We start from the raw sequence: 23,295 nt of genomic DNA, 5'->3' as shown, positions 1-23,295 counted from the left end.
AGGTACTGGGATATAACAGTAAACACGGGGCCCCCTGTAACATGTGTGACATGTTTCTGGGGGAAGTGCAGGCCCCCATGAGTGTGCAAAGAAGGATGGTGGAACCCAGACTTTGGGAGTCTGGAAAGCACCCCAGGGGAAGTAATGTGGTATGGACACTTACAAAGGGTTAAACCAGGTTCTTAAATGCAAAGACACTTGGGAATCCGAATTTCACATGCCATTTCTGTTAACTTAAATACTATGTACTCCCTTAGAATTTTTTAAAAAATTCTATTGTTATGATCACTGTGTTATATTTAATACTTTTTTTTTTAGATGGCTCTTCCTTCTGCTGGGGAATGAGCCTTTCTAGGTCATGGACCAGGTTTTCTTTCTCTTTCTTTCCTTATCATTTTATTATCTTTTATTTTAAATTCATTTGAGCTGCTTCCCTGTTTCTTTTTAGTATTATGGATAAAATGTAATGCACAAGATTATATATATATATATATAACACACGCGTAAGCCTTTCGCTACAATAATAAGGCAGGTATTTGTGATCCACCTTCCATTTTCAGAATTATCACCACCAAGCTGTCTGCGTGATCTCTCAGATCCCATTCTCTGCCTTCCACCAGAGGTGACCGCGATATTGAAATGTGCGTTTTATCATTTCCTTGCACTTTAAAAACGATCTTACCATTTTAAATATGTGTTCCCTACAAATAGGTTAGAGACACAGGGGTAAAATTTTAAAGTCTTGGAGCCATGTTTTCTGTGCCTTTATGTTCCTCATAATTAGCACAGTGTCTAGAACTTAGTAGGTCCTCCCTAGAGGTTTGTGAATAGAAGGTTATGCCCCAGAACGCAGAGGATATTTGTGTAGTGCTATATGTCAGGGAGATACTGGAATTCAGCTTTAGCGAGCTTATTCCTTTTGAGCTTTTGTTATATTTGCCTCCTTGGAGTGCTTCTAGATACAGTCTACAGAAATTAATTATACACTATTTAATAGTTCGGGGATATTTTCAAACTACCATTTCCTACTTATCATACTGTCTGTTTTACTGCCAAGTAGTTATTCTCCAGTGATCCCAAAGAGAGTGGCCTCTGTATTTTTGTAACGGTCTGCTTTGCTTTTCCATTCCATTTTGGTTTTTCAAAGAACATTGTGGGGCGAGGAGGAAAGAAGAGAAGAGAGAACACTGAGTACACTTGAATCTAAAAGTTAACTTGTGGAGGGCTGGGGGAAGGGCAGAGCAGCAGGGCAAGCAAAGTGTTGGCCCGGGAATGTGTGCTCCATGCCAGATGTCACTTCGAGTTGAGATCCTGGGGAAGGTTCCATTAAACAAGTCCATGGAAATTCAGAGCATAATTTGTGTGCAGAGCATAATCTCATTGTGAGTGTGCTCCATTCTTTTTTAAGTGCTAAAAAACCACACAAAAATCAGTACAGAACTTTCTCAGGGGGGACATTCAAAAACATTTTGTTCGGAAGCTTGAGAGTTCAGATAGTTTTTAATTGATAAACAATGGTGTGAGGTGAAATGCTGGAGCTTGCTGCCAGAAGCTGAACTGGTTTGCAGAATGCTTTGTCTCTCTCACCAACGTGCACCCAGCTCTGGAAGGTCACAGTGGGAGCACTGCCTCCGAGGTGAAGTGCTCTGGCTGGGTGGGTTCTGGGGCTCAGGCTCAGCCGGGCCTGGGACAGCCCTCTCTGGGCGGAGCTCGGGAGCTGTCCACCTGCCTTGCACCTGCTCTCCTGCAAGCCAGGCCTCTGATCCAGAATTCTCTCTGTTGTGTTGCCAGGCTTTCTCCTGGAAACAATTCCATGTGACTTTGTTATTCCCTCTTCCCGACCCTTGAACACATGTCTGAATTAAAACAAACCCCTCTAGGCCTTCCATTTCTCCATTTGCTTTTGTTCCAACACTCTACAGATGCCAGAAATGGCCAGAATTTACCCAGTTTATTTGTTCTACCTTATTGACATTCGTGCTTGCAAATAAAAGATATTTGTATTAAAGATTGACTTCACAGTGCTAGATTAAATCTAGCATTGATCTTGGAGCCTCTCAATCCATTCTGATTAGGTGATTTAATTTTTCACATAGTCCTCAGGCAATATGAGAGACATTTTTTTCCTTTCATTTTATTGTGATAATTCCCGAATGGTTTGTTTTTCCACTCTGTGCAGAAATTGGGACTCAATTGTTCTCTTATGTAAGTAGCACTGCAGTCAAGCATGGAACACAAGGGGAAAGTATTGGTTAGCATTTTACTTAATTTCTGCTTTTCCTGTTTTAAATTCTTTTATTTACCTGGAGGTTTAAATGATTTTTGACCCGATGCAGTTAGTTTCCTGAACCTAAGAATTCAGAACTGGAAAGGGTCTCCACTGTCAGGGCTCTCCTCACTTTACCATATGACCCACCTCCTAACTGTATTAGACACCTGCCCTGACTTCCAGTGTCCAGCCTTTCCTCCAGATATTGCTGCTATGATAGCTGCAAAAAACATCTCTGTGTTCCTATTACCTGCCCCCTCCCCCAATTCCAGGCTCTTCATGGCTCCCTCTTGCCTTCAGAGTAAATGCCCTTAGCGTAGCGTTCACATGCTTCAACTCTTCGAGGTACAAACCACCTTTGTGGCTTCTTTATCTCGTCTGATACCTATACTCCAGCCAAACAAGGGACTGAATGTGTTCTGAATATTCCCTGTGTGTTCCTTTCTCCCATGTTTCAGTTCATGCTATCCTTGTCGCCTGCAAGGCTCCCTTCTACACCCCCGACACTTGTTCATATTCTATCCAGTGTTGGAGGCCTGTCTCAAGTGGCATCTCATCCATGACATATCCTAGCTGGGAGTATTTCTCCTTCCTCCATGATCCCTTAGGACCCCTCCATCTGTTTTGCACTCACCGTGACCTCTCATGTGCTATCTGTTTGTGTGGCTCATTTGCTCCGAGAAGGATCTTAGAGCACTAGACATCTCCTTCTCCAGGCCCTCCTCTCCAACTGCCTGCCCCAGGGCCTTAGCAGGTACAAAGTTTATTGCATATCGGAAATGGACTAAATTGAATGTTATCATCTTGGTTTCTAGTTCTTAGATCTTTGCAGATTCTGATCACAAAGTGCCAAGCAGAGAGAGTGAAGAAGGTAGACTCTGGACTCAGACAAGCCAGCTCTCCTGTTAGTACAGCTCATGGCCTGGGGCAAATCTCATCACGCTCAGGACAGTTTCCTTGTCGACACCCTGTGTTTTTGAGAGGAATTAGAGTTTTTAACACCTTGTGCTTTTGGCACATGGCAGCTCGTAATGTTAGTACCCGACTCCACCCTTTGTTGTATCATTCATCTCATCTATTCAAGGCCTGTGGAATCCATAGTCTGCCGACGGTGCCATACCTTTCATGTTTTCATTCATGTCATTAATAAAGCATGTTAAATAGGTTAAGGACAAGGATGGAGTCAGGTGACACATTACTGGAGATTTCCCTCGAGGTTGACAGGCAATCCATTAGTCAACATCCTCCAGGTACCAGACTGGGCCCTCATCCAGTGTGCATGTCAGCCTTGTTTGTAAGATTCTCCTAAGTGTTGGACTAAATGCCCACCAAATGCCACATCTATGATTTAGGTGGCAGCCTGCAATCCTAACTCTGTCAGGAAACTCCCCTGCAGGAAGCCTGATGTGGGACTCGATCCCAGGACCTCAGGATCATGACCTGAGCCAAAGGCAGATGTTCAACCACTGAGCCATTCAGGTACCCCTTATCCAGTACTTTCGTATGGCGTGTATATTCCTTCTCCAGCCTGCTACTTCTCTTCCTTTGTGATTTCTCAAAAGTGAGTGGGGTTATTTCCACAGTCAAATTTATAAGTTCTTTCAGTACCTTTTTTCTCCTAATTCAATAACTATTGTTCTGAGCCAACTATATGTTGGGCACTGTGCTCAGCCTTGGGGAAACAGGGATGAATAAGACAGAGGTCTTCCCAGGCTGCACAATTTTTGCTTCTCAAGTTTGGAGCCAAAAACTTGAATTTTGAGAGATTTGGGCATATGGGATGGAGATAGGAGTAGAGGGGATATTTTTCCTACTTGTCAATAATACTAGTCTGTCAATTCAACTGAAGGGAGAGAAGAAGGAAGGTCACTTGCAGAGCCTTTCCAGGAGCCATTGCTGAATGCCAAGAGTGGAGAACGCTTAATGGTGTGAAATCTGTCAAAGCAACAGCACCTACTGTGTGCTACAGGCTGCATTAGGCACTGCATACAGTGATGAGCAAGCCTGCAGGGAGCTGATGACGTGCTGGGAAATTACTAACAGGCATTGCTCTGAATGTGATGAATGCTTCTTAAATTCTGGGTAGGGTGAGAGCATAAAGGAGGGACACCGGATTCCATTCCTGGAAGGAATTAAAATTCGAGGCTGGAGACCTGAAGAACAGGTGATAGTTAGCCAGGCCCAGAGGGACAGGAGAATAATCCAGGTAGAGGGAACAGCATATGTGGAAACTGGGACCCCACAGAGTGTTGTGCTGCCTTTAGGAAATGGTGGTAGTTGCACTGGCCGGGGCTGCAGTGGCCACTGAAGAGATTCTGAAGGGCTTGTAAATCATGTCAGGGAACGTAGACTTGATCTTAAGGACATGGGGTGCCATTAGAAGGTTTCAACAGGGGAGTCACCTAATGAGATTTATGCTCGGGAGCAGTGTGGAAGATGGAGTGCTCAGGCCCCGTTGAGCAGCTGGGGCACAGTGTGTGGCAGTTTCAGTAATTCTGGGCGAGAAATCCTGGTGGCCTGGTATGGAGCCCTCCGGATGGGAAGAAGCAGACGGAGCGCGGAGTTACAAAACAGATCTGAGCAGGTGGCTTGCGGTTTATAGTTAAATATTAAAAACAAGAGCCATTTATAGTATTTTTCATACTTTAGTGTGTGTAAAAGATCACCAGGACAGTTTGTAAAAGTGTGAATTATGGGAATGATATGAAGAAACCTCAGTCAACCCTGGAATATGAGTGAATGTGTATTTTCAGCAAATAATGTAAGTGACATGGATATAGGTAGTTTTCAGATTGCATCATGAAAAGCCCCTTTTTATTGGATGTTTTCAAATGGCAATATTCTTTTAAGTACATTCACAATATGTTCACTCTTCATTTAAGAATGAAGATCCAGGGGCACCTGGGTGGCTTAGTGATTGAGCATCTGCCTTTGGCTCAGGTCATGATCCCAAGGTCCTGGGATCGAGTTCTGCTTCAGGGTCCCCACGGGAGCCTGCCTATGTCTCTGCCTATGCCTGTGTCTCTGCCTCTCTCTTTTTGTGGCTCTCATGAATAAATAAATAAAACCTTTAAAAAAATGAAAATCTAATCCTGTTATCTCTGTTGAAAATACATGAATGGCTCAGTCCCAAGGGTTAATGTGCTGGAAAAAAAAAAGTCTTCTAGCTAGTGTGGTCTGTTGTTTGCTCTCCATAAGGGATGGTGAGCAGAGCAGAATGGTGATAATCTTGTTAAAACCTCTGCTACAAAAAAAAAAAAAAAAAAAAAAACCTGCTACAGATTGTTTGTAAATGAATTTTCAAAGGTTTCAGCACGGCCTTTGCAAGAGCAAGCAAACAAACACTTATGGAGAAAACCATATTTCCCCCAACTCTAGAAGTTCCATTCAGGTGTGCATTCTTAGTGTTTAAGGCATATTTTGATGCATTTATTATTGTGATATTTTTCAAGGCGGTACACCTGGTTTCAGATGCCAGCTGCCCACTTATGAGCTGTGTGACCACAAGTGAGTTACCTGTGCTTTCCTCTTCTCATCTGTAAAATAAGAAGAAAACCGGACCTGTCTCATGGGCTTGATGTGAGAATTAACTAAGAATACAAGCAAACCACTTTGAATAGCGTGTGAACTTGATAAGCCATTTCTGACCATTACTGACAGAAGCACAGTAATCTATAAAAACTATGTCACCCGTATTAGAAGTTAGTCATGTAAGAAACGGGTCACCTTCTTATTTAAGTCATGTAATTAAAAAAATACACACACACACATTTATAGTGGCTCTATGCAAGAATTCTTAGAGAAACATAAGTGTTTAGCAATACATACCAAACACATGGATAAGCAGGCCAATATAACAATGATGAGAAGTTCACCAGTTGTCCCCAGTTCGTCTTTTATTTCCCACAGTGATCCCATTAGCTAGGCATGCTCAATCCCTCCTTGGAATGAGGAAACTCAGGTTCAGAGAGATCAAGGGATTGCCTGCGGTCACACTGTCATTAAAGATCAGATATTTGAATTCAGACCCTACCAATGCTAGACCTTGCTCTTATCTGCTGCTCTTAGAGATATACTGTCAGTTATGTGAAGCATGGTTAGTAACACTTAGATTTATGCCAAGTAGATTAAGAAATTGACTCATCTTGAATGTGAAATGTGTGAAAATGATTCTCAAAATGTATACTATGGCGTACAGCTCTATTTTAAGTCACAGTCAAGATTGATGCTCTGTTTCTCAGAGGTAGCTATGCAGGAACTATGCTATATGCCATATGAAGGATCTCATCCGGGATGTCTTAGGGCAGTACTTCTCAAATTTGAGTGTACAGATACCTCAAAGGCTTGTTAAAAACCCAGAATATGCAGCCCTACCCCTGTCTCTGAGTTGCTGACTCAGTAGGTCTGGGGTGTTGTCTGAGAATCTGCATTTCTAACGAGGTCCCAAGTGATGCTGATGCTGCGGATTTAGGACCACACTTTTAGAACCACCATCTTAGAGGGTTGAGATGATTGGTGAATTTAGGACAAAAGGATGGTTTAAAACTACTCTATAATTGCCTGACCTGCTTCACAGACCTAGTTATAAACCTCGCTAGGAAGTGACAAATCATCAGCTCTGACATGGAGATACTTAGGTGACAATCAAAACATAGAAATCTTTACTTTAGCTTTAACATTTCCAAAGCAGGGCTGTTGCTTTCAATTTAGAAACTTTTACACAGTCTCTTCCCCTTCTCCAAAACAGTGGGGCTTGGCTTAAAATTCAGATATTTATTTCCCTTCCCTGTGACGCAACCCCAGCATTTGGCTTTAGAACTAGGTATTTTACCAAGTTCTGGGTTGCGTTAAGGAAGGCATCTGCATCCATTACTCCCTACCCTGGAGCAAGGATTTTCTCTCTCAGTGAGGTTATATTCATAATCCAGTAACTCTGGGTCATCTTCTTACCACCATGAGCTGGTCTCATTGCTGAGGCTAAGGGGCAAGGTCGTGGAGTAACTTAAACAAAACCCAAAGTAACGTCATGGAATTCCTGATCTTTGAGGGCTACTCAGGGTCAGAATGACCCAAGAATGAAGGCTCACTTTTAGGCATGTTGTATCCTAAAATTGGGATAGGATAAAGCAGAGATTCTAGTTTTATTTTTAATTTTTGATTCTCCATGACAATGAGAGGGACAGGTATGGAAGGACAAATGATCCATAGAGCATTTCTTTTTTGTCTATGGAATATATTACATACAAGTGGATTTACTCTTTTGGCTTTTTCCTTTGGGAGACTTGTGCCTCTGGAAATACAAATAGTTGTTTATCAGAATGGAAACTCTGGCTAGATGAGTAACTGGAATAAACCCAATTCATTTTCTCATTATCAGGAAAATGAAGAAATAAATGATGGTATAAGTCATACAATGGAATATTATATAGTAGTCAAATGAATGCCCTACAGATGCATGGAGAATCTTAGCAATATGATTTTGAATGCAAATTGTCCTGAAAGATTATAGATATATAGTAGGCTGTTTATTAAAAAGTGAAAGACAAAACAGAAAACAAAAAAGAATCTACTTTTTAGGAATACTTATAGGTATGATCATTCTTTATAAAAAGGAAAGCAAGGAAATGGTGAACAGGAGATAGAATGAGGAGGTAGATATAATTTAGTGTCGATGTTCTAGGTTTTGTGATAGGTGGTGGTTTCTTCATTTACTATAATAAATGTAAGGAAATAAAAACACAAGTACAATAATAAATAAATATGAATACTGGCTCATATGAATTGGTCAATAAAGAACTAAAATAAAGGTAATCTTACATGGGCCAATGATGAAAGTGTGTCAAGAACCAAGGAATTTGATTAATGAAAGTCTGTGCATCTGTGACTCATAGATTTTCTACAACGAAAATAATGAAAAGTCACTCTCGGGACCCATGCTTGGTTCCCACACAGCACTGTGACTTGAAGTCTTTGCCACTTTGTCCCATCCCTCATTTCTGTTGGTCCAGTTGGTTCTTTCTGCATGAATATCACTAAGGGAGGGTAACAGTAGGCCATTGAAGATTGCCAGCAGACTCACTTCAGATGAAACCATAGCTGTGGTATCACTGGGGTAGGAAAACCATGTTGTTCCTTTTCTCTGATCTTTACCTTTCTGAGGAAGGTAACATGTTGACATGTTTTCTCAGAGAAGCAAAGCTAGAAATTTTAGAAAATAAAGACTGTGTCCAGTATGAGAAACTTATTGCCAAACACAAACATTGGGGCCTGTGGCTTAGAAGGATGCTCATTTAGGGGTGTCTGGGGGACACAGTCAGTTAAGTGTTCAGCTCTTAGTTTTGGCTCATGATCTCAGGATCATGAGATTGAGTATTGAGTGCTTGAGGTTCCTCTCTCTCCCTCTGCCCCTCCCCACTGCTCACGCTCTCTCTCCTTCAAATAAATAAATAAATGAACCTTAAAAAAAACAATAAGAAAGACGTTCAACTAACTGGCCTCTGGACTGCCTTTATGGTCTCATTCCCTGATGTTGCTTCTCCCTCCGGTGCTGTTCCCTTCACCCTGGACAACTATCCCCACCACTCCCCGTGCAATGGGCTTGAATAGTCATGCCCACTAGTTTTGAAAGTTAGTTAGTTCAATGAGCCTCTTCCACAGAATCTTAATCCTTCCAGAAGAAAGTAGTATTTCCCTTTGTTGACCTCTTTTAGAAACCAAGTTGTGTCCTCCTAAGGCATTTGCCCCTTTCTGACGGCAGGATCAGTGTCTCAACTGGACATCTGCTAGGTGTGCAAAGAGCTGTGGCGCATTCAAATATGAACTAATGAAATCTCGCCCTTGTGCAGATGTTGTCTTCCGCCGTGCATGCGACCCACAGCCTCTATGGGAATGTTCGGTAGTTAGCTCTCTCTGTGGTTTAGTGTGCTTTAGGCTTTCATGTGAAATTGGAGAGAGCGGTTGATGCAGCCCAGAGCCGAGGATTTACTCAGATTTACTCGTTGATTTATGATCTAAAGTGGGGAGGAAGAATCCTTACCACCCTCTGTCAGAACCGTCTTCTATTTTCATGCTAGCTTTGTTACTCACACCCAAGAGGACAGCCTGCCCTCACTCCTCCTTCCTGCTCCAAGTCCTTTTCCCTGATTTTGGCCAGATGTGTTTGGGACCCAGATGTGGTTCAGAGAGGGTGATCATAAGAAGAAAATAAAGGCAGTATTTTAAAGTGTTTACTGAGTGCCAGGCACTACCTTTTGATATATTAGCGTATATAATCTTTGCAACAACTCTATGATATAGGTACTGTTATCTTTTCCCTTTTATAGAAGAAAGCGAGGCACAGAATGGTTATGTGCCTTTGCCAAGGTCACACACCTGGTAATTGATGCTACTAAATCCTATCACCTCATAAAAAGCAAAGAGAAACAACTTCACATTGAAAGTGCAAGAGAGATTGAAGAGATTGAAAATGCAAGAGAGAAACGGAGAGGGGATACATCATTCATGAGCCGAGAGGAAAGCACATCAAGATATTAGAAGTGGAGCATGGCTGAGTGCTGACAAGGTCCAGTGATGTAACTCTCTGGCAGACTGTTCCAGTACAGGAAGGGGAGGGTCAGTGTTGCTGAGAAAGTGAAGGGAGCCGGCCGAGTGCGACAGGCGGCGTCAGTGTAGATGTGGATTGTGGCACACTGCCCCCCAACCCCAGCACCACAGCTCAGGTGGGAGGGGCCTGTGAGGGGAGAATCCACACTGCGTGGTGTGCCCTGGAGGTTGGCCCACAGGGTGGGGAGGATGAGGGGAGGCAGCCAGGTCTCTTAGGTCTTAGAGTCAAATAGGAAAATGGTGCTTCCGACAGAACAGAGGTTAAAAAACAAAATAAAACAAGGGGAGCCTCAGTAGCTCAGTCAGTTAAGCATTTGACTCTTGATTTCCTCTCAGGTCATGATCTCAGGGTCGTGAGATTGGACATTCCATTGGGCTCTGCGCTCAGCATGGAGTCTGCTTGAGATTCTGTGTCCCTCCCACCGTTGGAGCTCTCCCTCTCTCTCTCTCTCTCTCTGTCTCATAAATAAAAAAAAAATAGATAGATACATAGATAGATACAAAGATAGTTAGATACATAGATAGAATCTTCTTAAAAAGTGAAACAAAATAAAAAACCATACTGTTTTAGAGTGGTGGTACGGGTCTGTGTAGCAAGCAGTAGATCAGGTCATCTCTTCCTAACAAGTGAGTGTTTTGTTCCATTCACAGTCTCAAACTGCCTGCAGACAACACCACTTCACTGGGAGGGGAAGATGAGGTGGCTTCAAAAAAGACTCATCCTTTCCTTTTCCCTTATACTCTGTACTTAAAGTCACACACCTCAGTCCTAGCCCTGCTCTGACTTTTTAGTGTTGGTGGCTTCTCGGTCTCCATTTCTCTCTTCCTACCATGTCATCACCGCCTTCCTCCCCTGTTAACTGCCCCCACAAGGACACCCCTGCTCTAATCCCACCCCACCACCTCGAGGATGGCTTTTCCCTGAGGTAGATTTTCCTGCCAGACACGGAGGCAGGCACTTCATTTTGGTAAACGCTGAATAAACACTTCTCCTTAAATAGAAGCGGCAGGTTCTCCAGCTAGCTTGTTTAAAGGGGCAGAAGAAAGTTCAGTTCAGTGAACTTGACAAGAAATTAAAGATAAGGAACATATGAGAGTCTGGAAAATTCTTCAGGGAGGATTTGTTTTTCTTATATCCAGGCTCCCAAAATAGTCAAGTAATCAATTAGGATGAAGTTCATGGCCACAATGGATGTAACCCACCCCAGAACTGCTCAGTGGAAGGCAGTGGGACACAGTTGCCCACTTGCCAGAGGGTTCACCCCCAATGCTGATTCAGCATGGGGATGGCGTGTGCCTGTGTGGTTTGGCGCCATTCAGCATACCAGCCACCAACACATCGACCACACCAAAGGCAGCAAGGTAGGGCTGATGGGATAATCCAAACGGGGAGCGTGCTACATTGTGAGGTGATTCTCTCTGCCAAGTGGTATTTGACACCTCCAGCTCCAAACTGGTCAGCCCCTCCTCTTGAAAACAGGATTATGAGGACTTGAAACCGTGGACCAACTGCTAAGTATCCCACTGGCTTTGCAAACCAAGTGTGCCTGAGTTTGGCTGGACCTGGGCCTGGTTCTCAGACAACGTGTGCCTTGTCTATGTCCCTGTCTCCCCAGGGACAGGGGAGAAGATGGATTGAAGATGGATTTAGCCCAGGAAGGTGCTTCTGCAGAGCTCTGAGGGGACAAGCCACTCTGGAAGTTAGATTCTTCTATTTTGCGCACTTTGTCCTTGACAAATGTGGTAGCTGGTCCATGTCAACTTCTGCTCACTGACCTTCAGCTTACCATTGAAGAAAGTCCTTGCAATCTGATCAGACCTGGAGGAAGATTCCATCTGCTCTTTATCTTTAAGGTCGCCTCCTCAGTGTGGTCTGGGACCACTGGCTACATAGTCATCTGTGGTAATTAATGAAAATGCAGATTCCTGGATTCCCCCCAGACCTTCTGAACTGGAACTTTTGTGTTACCCAGAAATCTGCACTATGACTTAACTTTCCTGATGATCTCTTCCCACAGTAAGGTTTAGGAATCAATGCATTTTTAATAATAATTATAAAATGAATATTTATGAAACTGTCAAGCACTTCCCATGCATTTCACTTACATTTATTTCAACTTAACAATCCTCCAAGATAAGTACTGCTATCCACCTAGAGTGGGGCCTGATACATAAGACTTGGCAGATGTTAATTAATTTTCATTAAACAAATTAATCTTTAAAAATATATACATGCACACATATATAATGTACATACTTACATACATAAATAAGAAAAGTAAGTTTTAGTGAGGTTAAAATGACTTAGGCAAGAACGCGTAGCTGCTGAGAGAGAGGGCCAGAATTTATACTGCCTTCTTTATGTATAGCTTGTTGGTGTGTGATTTTGCAGGCTGGCACCTCCTTCTGGTGATACTGGGTAGTTTGTGGTAGTGATTATAAAGGATCCCAGAGGCACCTGGTTGGCCTTGGGTTGAATTGCTGGATCTCTTGTCTAGGGTTCTCTTCTTGGCCATCTCTGGTAAATTAAGAGGGCCACATATTTAGTACTGATCAAGCAGGCCCAGGGAAGTTGGGTGGTCATCCACAGAACCAAACAGCACCCATTGTCTTTCCTGTACTCTGCTCAGGTTGGCCAATGCATAGTCTTAATTTTCCCCAGAGTGAAGCAAAGGGAGACTAGATGTCTCATGGGTTCCTGTCGGAAATGTTCACTTCCCCCTGCTTTCTTGAAGTTTCTTTATACCCACTTTATCATTTATCTGCTTTTTTGGTCAGCAGGTGTATTCTCTGTATTTCTGCCAAGACAGGTCGTGGAGCCAGCCCAAGATCAGGGAGTGAACAGGTGGAGCTGTCTTTGACGCTTTCAGTCCTCTTGGGCCTCCTTTCCCGTGCTCCTTCCCTCCCTTTCTCAGACCTTCAAAGCTACCTGGCTTAGAGGACTGGCCTTTGGTGAGAAGAGATCAGTAAACCTATGTGCATTTTCCCTGGGGCTTTCTTAAGGTGGGGTTCTAACTCAGGAGCAACTCTAGAGATTTTTGGAGGAGGCCAAGGAGACTTTGTTTTAGGACAACAGATTTTTTAGATGTGCTCTGTTTTACATGCACACACAAACTAAAAAATAGAAACATACTCTCCACTGACAAATGGCTGAAGGAAAACCAGCTTTTGTAAAGAATGTTTGTAAAAATGTTTGACTTAACTAGGTAAGGCATTTTGTCTCACAGAGCTTTTTAAGGGAAAGATGTTTAAAAGCTCTCTTCTAGCCTTCAAGCCACTGTACCCATAGTTCTAACTAGAAATTATAAGAAATTATAATAGCTAACATAGATTGAGTGCTTCCTATGTGCCAGGCACTATTCTAACTTCTTTGCATGCTTCGCTTAATTCCTACAATCTCTTAACAATACTTATTATTAATATCTTTATCTCCATTCCACAGAATAGGAAACTAAGGCAGAGAAAGGGTAAATAATTTGCCAAGCCTTTACAGAGCTTGGTAGAAGAGGCATGATTCAAACCCAAGTGACTGGACTCCAAAGCCCTCTTAATACTTACATTAAATGGTGGGATTGCTTTTATTATGAAATGCTTTTTCTTTAAAAAAAATTTAGATTTTTTACAAAGGAAAAATCAATTGTCCATAATTATTAGTGTATCCTATTTTTTTAATAAGAGTAATATGCACATGGTTAGAAAAGCCAAATGGCTCAGAAAGATATAAAATGAAGATGAGAGTCCCTTTAGATCCCTACTGTCCCATTCCCAAGGGAAACCAATATTAACAGACCTTTTTTAATCTCTCAACAAAAACATTCTATGTATGTAGCTAATTATACATTTGTGAAGAAGGAGACATGCCTCACCCCCTATTCTGCATCTAGTTTTTCTAATCTAGCAACAGGGCTTTGAGATGTTTTCACTCCAGCATGCCCAGGTTCATGCCATCTTTATCATGATACAGAGTATTCTCCTAGGTTGCTGTACCCCCTGACTTCACTGGTCCTTGTTGATGAGCATTTTGGTTGTTTGTTTGATGTTTTTGTGCAGGAACAATTCCTAGCAGTACAGCTTTCTTTCTTACACATGTTATACCAACTTAGACTCTTGCTGACTCTTAGCGTTTTTTTCCAAACCTTCAACAGAACTAGTATTATCAAACCTTGATTTTTAAAATTTTTTACTAACCTTGTAACTAAAAAAAAGAAAAAATCCTTGTTTACATTTACATTTTTTTAATATGTGTGAGGTGGAATGGCTGTTCATGTGTATTGATCATTTATTTTTCTTTATCTGCCATCTGCCTGTTCATGTCCTTTGCCCATTTTTCTGTTCTTTTTTTTTTTTTCTGATTTTTGTATGAGCTTTTGGTAAAGTAAGGAGATTGGCCCTTTGTCTGTCATATATTGTAAACATTTTCCTTCAATTCATTATTTGTCTTTGCTATTTTCCCATAAGCAGTATTGCTGTTGTATAGTCAGATTCTTCAATACAAAATTATTCTCCAAATACTTTAAATTTGAACTTCCTTCTGTTTTTGTTTATATATATGCTTTTAAATTTATGATGGCTCCATTCATTGAACATCAATCATAATGAAGATAAACCCTTTCTGTAATTATGACATTAATGAAAACAATACTTAGAGTTTTTCAGGAAGACTTCTGAAATGCAAGAAAACCTGTGTATATATCTTCAATATATTGATCTTTGGATCAAATACTCCTTTTCTAAAATAAATAACCTATAGGAGTTTTAGAGAATAGTTTTCAGAAACTAAAACAAAAATCCTGTTTAGTTTGTGAAGCATTTCTTGGATTCATTGGTTGGGTGCCCCAAAGCTTCACAGCTACGAGTCCATTCTACTGAATCTACCTTAGAGAAGCTTTTTTTTTTTTTTTTCTTCTTTAATAGTGTCTTCTGTAATTGTATGTGTCCACTGCCTCAGCTGCTTCTTAATAGCTCTGCTTGGCTTCAGTGGAAATGGCTCCTCTCCCCCTAGAGACCTTTAAATAAAAGATCTGTGTATCTGTGTGTGTGTTGGGGGAGGGGAAGAGGATGAAGGGATGGGGAACTATTTTTTTGTTTTTATTTTTTTCCTTTTTTAATTTGCTGCCTCTATTTGAGGTGGGGATGTAGGTGGCCAACCTGAATTAATTTGATAGCTCTGTAATGACAAAGGATAAAGGAAAGCTTGGGGTTGCTTCAATCAGTGGTTTAGAATGGCTTAACACAGCTTAGTAGACTCGGTTTTCAGAGGCTTGTGATGTTCTGATGTCTGAGGACTCCATAGTCTCCTGAAAACAAAAATAATAATGTCCTAAGAGACCAGATTGCGGGCAGTGCTTCAAAAAAATAAGTTTAGTTATCAGTTTTTGCGCATACTCTTAATGTTTCCATTTTTCTTTCCTTCTCTAATTTCTGGCCTGACCATCACATGCACAGAATGCTCATTACCCTAACATTATGAATAATAGTAATGCCTCTCCAGAGAATCCAGCAGAACTACCAAACAGAAACCACCAGAGTTTCTGGTGACCAGTGAGAAGAGCTTCTTATTGGTGGAGTTCACCCTTTGCTGCAGGACGTGTAGTCACCAAGACAGTGGAATCGAGAGGTAGTTTACAGATCATCAAGTTCATTCACCTCTTTCTGTCCTGGAATCCTGCTCCACCAACGCCATTTAAAACTCCCTTCAGAAATATCAGATTGGGAGACAGAACATGAGAGACTCCTAACTCTGAGAAACGAACAAGGGGTAGTGGAAGGGGAGGTGTGGGAGAATGGGGTGACGGGCACTGAAGGGGGCACTTGACGGGCTGAGTACTGGGTGTTATACTATATGTTGGCAAATCGAACTCCAATAAAAAATATACAAAAAAATTAAAAATAAAAATAAAACTCCCTTCTGCTGTTCAAACACAAGTCATCAACAGCCAACTCTTGTGTCCTGGGCTTTGTCAGAGTCTTCTCTGTGACCTCAGAGATTTACATTCCAGTATCTATATAGTCTTGACCACAAAAACTGCTTTAGGCTAATGACACTCAAAAATACATATAACACAATATATATTAAATTTCTTGAAATTGAGCATATCCTTTGACTTAAAAATTCTTTCAGGCATTTATTCTAAAGAATAGCAGACAAGGAGGGATACCTGGGTGACTCACATGGTTCACAGTCTGACTTCAGCTCAGGTCATGATCTCAGGCTCCTAGCTCAGTCTTTTTGGCCCTCTCCCTCTGCCACTACCCCCTCCCCTACTAGCTTGCTCTTTCTCAAATGAATAAAATTTTCAAAAAAAATTTAAAACCTTAAAAAAAAAAAGAATAGTAGACAGATATGTCAATTTGCATGCCCCAGGGATATCCATTGAACATTAAGCCTGTATTTAAAGGCCTGGACCCGGGGGTCAGACAGACTAGGTTCAAGTCTTACCTCCACTTCTTTTTTTTTCTTTTCTTTTTTTTGCCTCTACCTCTTGTTCATGTCACTCAACTTCTCTATCTCATCTGTAACAGGGACTGATAAGTGTCCCTACCTCAAAGGGTCTATACTATCATGAGCAATAAATGAGTGATTATATAAATATGCTTAGGATGATTTTTGGCAGAGTGTTACTATGTAATGATAGAAAAATTAGACATAGCGTATATATTATTTTATTTAATAAAACAAAATGTAGGTGCCCCTGTGTGGCTCAGTTGGTTAAATGTCTCCCTTCAGCTCAGGTTATAGGATGGAGCCCCACATTAGGCTCCCTGCTCAGCGGTGACTGTGCTTCTTCCTCTCCCTCTGCTTCCCCTGCTTGCATGATTGCATTCTCTCTCTCTCTCTCTTAAATAAATAAAATCTTTAAAAATAAATAAATAAATAAAACTGAATGTAGGGGCCCCTGGATGGCTCAGTTGGTTAAGTGTCTGACTCTTGGTTTTCACTCACGTTATGATCTCAGGGTTGTCAGATCGAGCCCTGCTTCATGTTCCACACTCAGCACAGAGTCTTCTTGAGTTTTCCCTCTCTGTCTCCCTCTGCCCCTTTCCCTGCTGTTTCTCTCTCTCAAATAAATTAATTAATTAAAATATATATATATATATCTAAAATAAATTGGAGTATATTTTGAAGATATTCACATATTAAAAGCAATTAGGTTACATAGTAATGTATTAACTAAGAATGCTGAGTGATTATATATCAAAAGGTTAACTATGATTACTTTTTGGTGATGGGACAATAGACTACACTTTGTCCTATGGATCATTGCTATTTTCTAAATTTTCTACAAAGGAAATGTATAAAAAAGTTGTCTTTTTAACCCTTGCAGAAGAAGAAGAATTGCTAACATTTATTGTGACTTTACAGGGAATCAGGCGCTTTATATATGTGTGTGCGCGTGTATTTGTATATATACACACGCACACGTTCTTTGCTTACAATAACCTTAAGAGGCAGAATCCATGATTATCATCTCCATGTAGCAGATTTAGAAACTGAAGCACAGAAAGGTGAAATAACTTGCCTCAAGTCCCCCATCTAGTGAGTGGTAGTGGTGGGATTTGAACTGGGGGTCTCTGACTCAGGGCCTGTGTTAGGTATTCTCTTTGTATGGTCTGAATAATACAGATGAGCATTGACCTACAGCCCTCGCAACAGTAACCTAGTTACACATGCTGTTTAAAGGAAACGAATAGAGAGAGCCTCTGATCCTTGAGTCTTTTCGATAAATGGGGAGCTTTCAGGTCTCCAGTCATTCTCTTAGTTACCTTGTTAGTAAATGGGAAGAATATGTATATCAGGTGATGTAGTAAAATTAACCTATCTGTGTATCCCATAAAAAGGGTGTATTGACTTTACATTGCATTAACCAAACTAGAAATATTTTTTAAAACATAGCAAAGTGAAATGGCATAAGTAGCATAGACATTTTTCGCTATGCTGTCGCTCAGTAGTGAGGGCAACCGCCAGGTCTCCTGAATGAGTCTTCTAACCTCCTTCAGAGTGTAGAAGGTGAGTTAGAGGAGTATAGGAAGAAACTTGGGCCCTGCCAATACACAAGGGTCAGTATATTGAGTTCCAATAGCAATAAAGTGTAGAACAAACTTGTGCCTTCAGTTCAGAGTAATTAGCACAGACCAAAGGCATCCTGAGGAGAAAATGGATTTTCAGCAGTTGTCTGGTCTGTTTCTATTTTAGAATTTCTGTTTTTATTGAGGCAGTTAAGTTATAATTGATGGGGTTTTGTGTTTCTTTTCAGGAATGAAAATTGGGTGTTTCAGAATCATAATCTTATGTTAGAAAATAATATCTCAAACCTGGTGGCTGCAACCACAGCATCTATTTTTTGAAAATTGTCTGCTTTTATCACTTAATAAGCATCCTGATAATTTACTAGCTGACGAGGCTGGCGGAATTAGGCTGTCAGGACTAGCATATTGCCGGATAGTACTACCAATCGTGAGTCCTTGAGATAGTAAAATACTTCGGTTTAGCCAGAGCATTACTCAGAGGCAACTAATTACAGTTGGGGAGCTCATAACAACATTAGACAGTCTCTGAAATCCGGAAGGAATCGCCAGTCCCAGGCCTGATAAATTGCCACCCTCCTTCTCCCAGAATTCTTTCTTATTTTTTTTTTTTTTAAGATTTTATTTATTCATGAGAGACACAGAGAGTCTTCCAGAATTCTGCTGGGAATTAGGATTCACTGCTGTCATCTATGTTAAGGGGTCATTTTTGGTGTCTTTCCCAGAAGAGGCTGAACTTCCTGAGAGGACCTGGGAGCCGGGGAAGGGATTTTTCTTTTTCTGCCTCCCTGTTGTCTTCCCTTCTAGCAAAACAGCTACAACCCGTCAGTGAGAGGATCTGTTCAGCGGTGGGCCAGTCTGGCTACATCATCTTGGCAGTTAGGGAGATGGTAGTATATAGCTTACCCAGGAACCTCCCCCGTGCCCCTCTTCTTCCCATGGCCTTCCAGAGGACGCAGCATGGTATGGAGAAGTGGCGTGGGGACTTGGTCCTGGCCAGGATTTATCCCCCACAGGCCTCGGACAAATCAGTTTTGATTTCTTCAGTAGTAGAATAGGGAGATTAATGTCTGCCTTACAGAGTTGTCAAGATTAACAAAGAATAGAAAACGTGTCCTAGAGGGCCTAGTGCCTACAAGGCCCTCAATAAATAGTTACTAATGTGATGATCATTATTGTTCACTACTTGTTAGAAACTCAAAGGATTTAGATTATTCATATTTTCTTCAACCCAGAAATGTGAGCTGGCTCTGAGTTCTAGACCAGAAGACTCACAAACCATGTGGTAGGAATTGACAGATAAGGTCAAATACAATTATATACCTAGATTTATTTTCCAAAAGCATATGGAATTTTATCTTTTTTTAAATCCTCTCTTCCTTCTTCCCACTTGTTCTCTTTTGCCTCTTCCACTCTCCTTCAATTCCACAGGCACCCCGTGGAATTTTTCTATCATTACCATTTCAGAACTATGTAACTTTTTGTTAGAAATGAATTTATATTGGGGCATCTGGGTGGTTCAGTGGTGGAGCATCTTCCTTTGGCTCAGGTTGTGATCCCAGGGTCCTGGGAATGAGTCCCACGTCAGGCTCTCTGCATGGAGCCTGCTTCTCCCTCTGCCTGTGTCTCTGCCTCTCTCTCTCTCTCTCTCTGTCTCTCTCATGAATAAATAAAATCTTAAAAAAAAAAAAAAAGAAATGGGGACACCTGGGTGGCTCAGTGGTTGAACATCTGCCTTTGGCTCAGATCGTGATCCAGGGGTCTTGGGATTGAGTCCCTCATTGGGCTCCCCACGGGGAGCCTGCTTCTCCCTCTATGTCTCTGCCTCTCTGTGTGTGTCTCTCATGAATAAATAAAATCTTTTTAAAAATGAATTTATATTATTTGGCCACAGAGCATGTTTCTAATTACATACAGATCTGTAGTCTGATGTGATTTTTGTAAACTAATGAACAATCTCCCTGCACAAACCACCCCACCATCACCCCCCCACCCCGCCCCCAACTAAAATGTTCACCTCACAGCATAATTCACAGTTTCTATCACTGTTGCTGTGAACTTTCTTCATCCTGTTTGGAAATGTTCAGTTCCTGCTTTTAGTCACCGTTGTGTTCTCAATAGAAAAACAGCAGCTGGGGGCCCTGAGTGGCCCAGTCGGTTAAGTGTCTGCCTTCAGTTCAGGTCATGATCCCAGGGTCCTGGGATCGAGCTCCGCTCCCTGCTCAGCAGGGAGTCTGCTCCTCCCTCTCCCTCTGCCACTCGCCCTGCTTGTACTCTCCTTTTCACACTCTCTCCCACATGAATAAAATATTTAAAAAGAAAAAAAAAAGAGGAAAAAAAGAAAAACAGCAGCTGCAGTCAGAGTCACTGATCAGATAGCGCCGGTTCAGGCCGTTATCTGGAGCCCAGGCTTTCTTCCCAGCTGCTGCTAACTGGTTGATTATCTCCAGACGCTAACGTGACGGATTCGAGCGAGTATGGCTAGCCGACTGCAAAAAGCCCAAAGATAAACTCCCCTGGAAAAACTACTCTGGGCCGACAAGTATGCTTTCCATTGCGCCTAACGTTGGGGCCAGCGCGTCCCTGTTGTCCAGGGAGTGCCCCGGGGCGCAGGAAGAGGCCCCCACCTCGGGTCACCGCCGATTGTCTGCTGGAAGGTCGGCCTGTAGGAAACCAGCGCACTGTGCAGCTCAGCGGGGTTTATGAAACGATGTCCCCGTTCTTGTTCTCGCACCTTCTCTTGTTTGCTTTGAGGAAAAGGCCGGGAGCCGGGCAGCTCTGGAATCCTGCCACTTGCCGAGCCAGTGTGCCCTCCGGGGAGCCCCAAGGAGAGGCGGGGAGGGGCCGCGTTCGCAGGTTCCTCTCCTTCACGCCTCTCTCCCGCCGTTGTCTTGCAGGTAGCGAAGCTGATTTTAGCTCCTCGAGCAGCACCGGCAGCATTTCGGCTCCTGAGGTCCACATGTCTGCGGCGGGAAGCAAGCGGTCCTCTCTCTCACGCAAGTAGGCACTGTTTCCTGCTCTCTGATTGTGAAGACACTTTACACAGGTGACTTACCTGTACTTTAGGCTTCCGTGGAGCCACTTGCATGGCTGTCAGTTCATATTTAGTTATTACTCAGTGAACAGTTTTTGTTTTTTATAATGATTTGAAATTAGAACCTTTCACTGTCTTACCAGCTGTGGTCACAGGGCTGGAGCGCGCGTGTCTCCGAGGCCATCCCTCAGCCAGCCCTTGGCTGTGTGTCCACTCACCCTTCTCTCCTCCCCTTCCCTCACTTACCTGTGAACTCACCTGGTGTTAACGTAGTAGTTTCCACTTCCTACCTGCCTCCCCTCCATGAATCTGTCATCTCTTAGCTGGAAGCCTCTGACTTCACCATTTCTTTCCTCTAGCTGAGCTTACCTATTACCCTCATGAAAGAGACATCGTGAGCTCAGACTACTCCCAGCACTCACTTGGGGAAGGGGTGAGAAAAGAATAAAGTTCACAGATGTGACTGGCCGCCACCAAGAGGCATTAGAGCAGACTAGCTACTTATATGGACTCTGGAGCCAGGTTGCCTTGGTGGGAATGTCGGCTCTGTCACTTGCAGGCTGTGCGACCCTGAGCAAGTTGCTTAACTTCTCTGTGCCTCAGTTTCCTCATCTGTAAAATAGGGCTGTAATCATACCTACTTTGTAGGGTTCACTGTTAGGATTAGTTAGTAGACATGAAGTGTGGGTCAGTGCGTAGAGCCTAGCAGGCATCAACAAATGTTCACCATAGATACTATTTGGGTTGGGGAAAGTGTGGGAAACTCATGAGCCACCATTCACATGTGGTGGGAAAGATTCTAAGCCCCAGGATTCTCTCCTACTATGCATGATTTTATTTGTTCAAGTATTTATTGAGCATCTACTATGAGGCGGGTTCTGGTGATAGGGCAGTAAACAAAACTTTATGGAAATTATATTCATTCTAGTAAGATAAAAAAAGGACAATAAATACATAATAATATAATTATTTTTAAAAACATACAGGTAAAGAATATTGAGAGTAATGAGATGGATGGTATGTTTTGGATAGGCTGGTTCCAGACCTCTGAGCCAGGGAGGGACCCGAGCAATTCAGTGGAATGAGGAACAAGACATCTGGGGATGATTTGTCTTTAGACTTTGAGCAAATCATTTGACTTTCCTGGGCCACAGTGTCCACGTTTGTAAAAGGAGGTTTGGACCACATAATTCTTGAGGTCCCTTCATGGAGAAAAACAGGTTAGTTTCTAAAAACTTGCATTCCCAGGATTCAGGAAGCAGGTATCTCACATTTCTCTTCAGTGAGCAGAACATTTAGCTGATGTTTAAAAAGGGACTTGAGACCCCCTGGTGCACAATTTTATTGTTAAAAACAAAGCTGAAGCCAGACAAACCTGTAACAAAAGAGTGGAGCCCACAATGAAAAAGCCCAATTGTTCTATTCCCAAACACAATCTATTTGGAAATAAAATACCTCTGGGATCACATAATATGAATATAAACATTTTCTGTATAAATCAGATGTGGCTTGCTCTGAGAATAAACCATTTATCTAACCTATTCAAGAAAACTAGCACATACCTGTGGTACAAGGTATCAAAGAACAGAGAGCAAAAGAAAAAAGAAATGGCCTGTCGAAGAAGCTGATTGTATTAAGCACTTCAAAAGAACTTGTGTTTGTGGTTAAATTCCAAGGTAATGTCAACAATACAGAGTGATTTAGAGAAAATTGTCTAGTCTGGAATCTGTGGTTTCTCCAAATGACTAAAAATTGATATAGTAAACCTAAAATAGCTAAATAGAATTATGTGCAAATCAGATACATGCTTAATAGATGGAAAAATGGAAAATTGGAATTGGCAATGTTCTATTAGCCTCACTTTTTTTTTTTTTTTTTAAATCTGACCCAGGCATAGAGCACAGTCAGTAGATTTATGTGATGGGATATCTTGAGCACTTCACATAATTTTTGTGTTCTGTGGGACCATGCACTGAGGACGACTCCTCTAGATGTGCCAGGTATCCGGGCCAAAGTTTATAAAGCTTATCATCCTTTTAAATGGCTTGCTTCTCCTACAATAAATGAATATTCTCTGTGGAGAATCAGCTCCTGGGAAGAAGGCGAGCAGGAACATTTGGTGAAGGGGTGGGAGAAATAAGTGGCAGGTGGTGTTGGTGAGGATATTTTTGATGGGATCTTAAAAACAAAACTAAAGTTTCAATGATCTCTTCTTACAGAAGGCCAACTCTGTTAACATCTCTGAGGAATTCTCTTTTTTTAAAAGCTTTATTTATTTATTTTGAGGGGAGGGCAGAGGAAGGGCTGAGGAAGAGGGAGAGCCTTAAGCAGACTCCAGGCCGAACACAGAGCCCAATGCAGGGCT

General features: G+C 42.0%; 1 protein-coding gene across 13 annotated transcripts in view; it reads left to right on the top strand.

Annotated features, from left to right (window-relative positions):
• Positions 1 to 23,295, top strand: part of SYBU (syntabulin) — a 108,878-nt gene that overhangs the window by 75,320 nt on the left and 10,263 nt on the right. For 7 of the 13 annotated variants that reach the window (XM_038555356.1, XM_038555353.1, XM_038555354.1 and 4 more), the window contains one exon: positions 20,794 to 20,942. In XM_038555356.1, coding sequence (XP_038411284.1) covers positions 20,794 to 20,942 — 149 coding nt within the window. Of the gene's footprint in view, positions 1 to 20,564; positions 20,701 to 20,793; positions 20,943 to 23,295 lie in introns of those variants that run through there. The other 6 variants (XM_038555362.1, XM_038555359.1, XM_038555358.1 and 3 more) reach the window with 2 other exon arrangements.

The sequence above is a fragment of the Canis lupus genome, chromosome 13 (genome assembly GCF_011100685.1).
Source record: "Canis lupus familiaris isolate Mischka breed German Shepherd chromosome 13, alternate assembly UU_Cfam_GSD_1.0, whole genome shotgun sequence".
Lineage (NCBI taxonomy): Eukaryota > Metazoa > Chordata > Mammalia > Carnivora > Canidae > Canis > Canis lupus.
The sequence above is the reverse complement of the archived record's forward strand: the minus strand, read 5'-3'. Positions and strand labels throughout refer to the sequence as shown.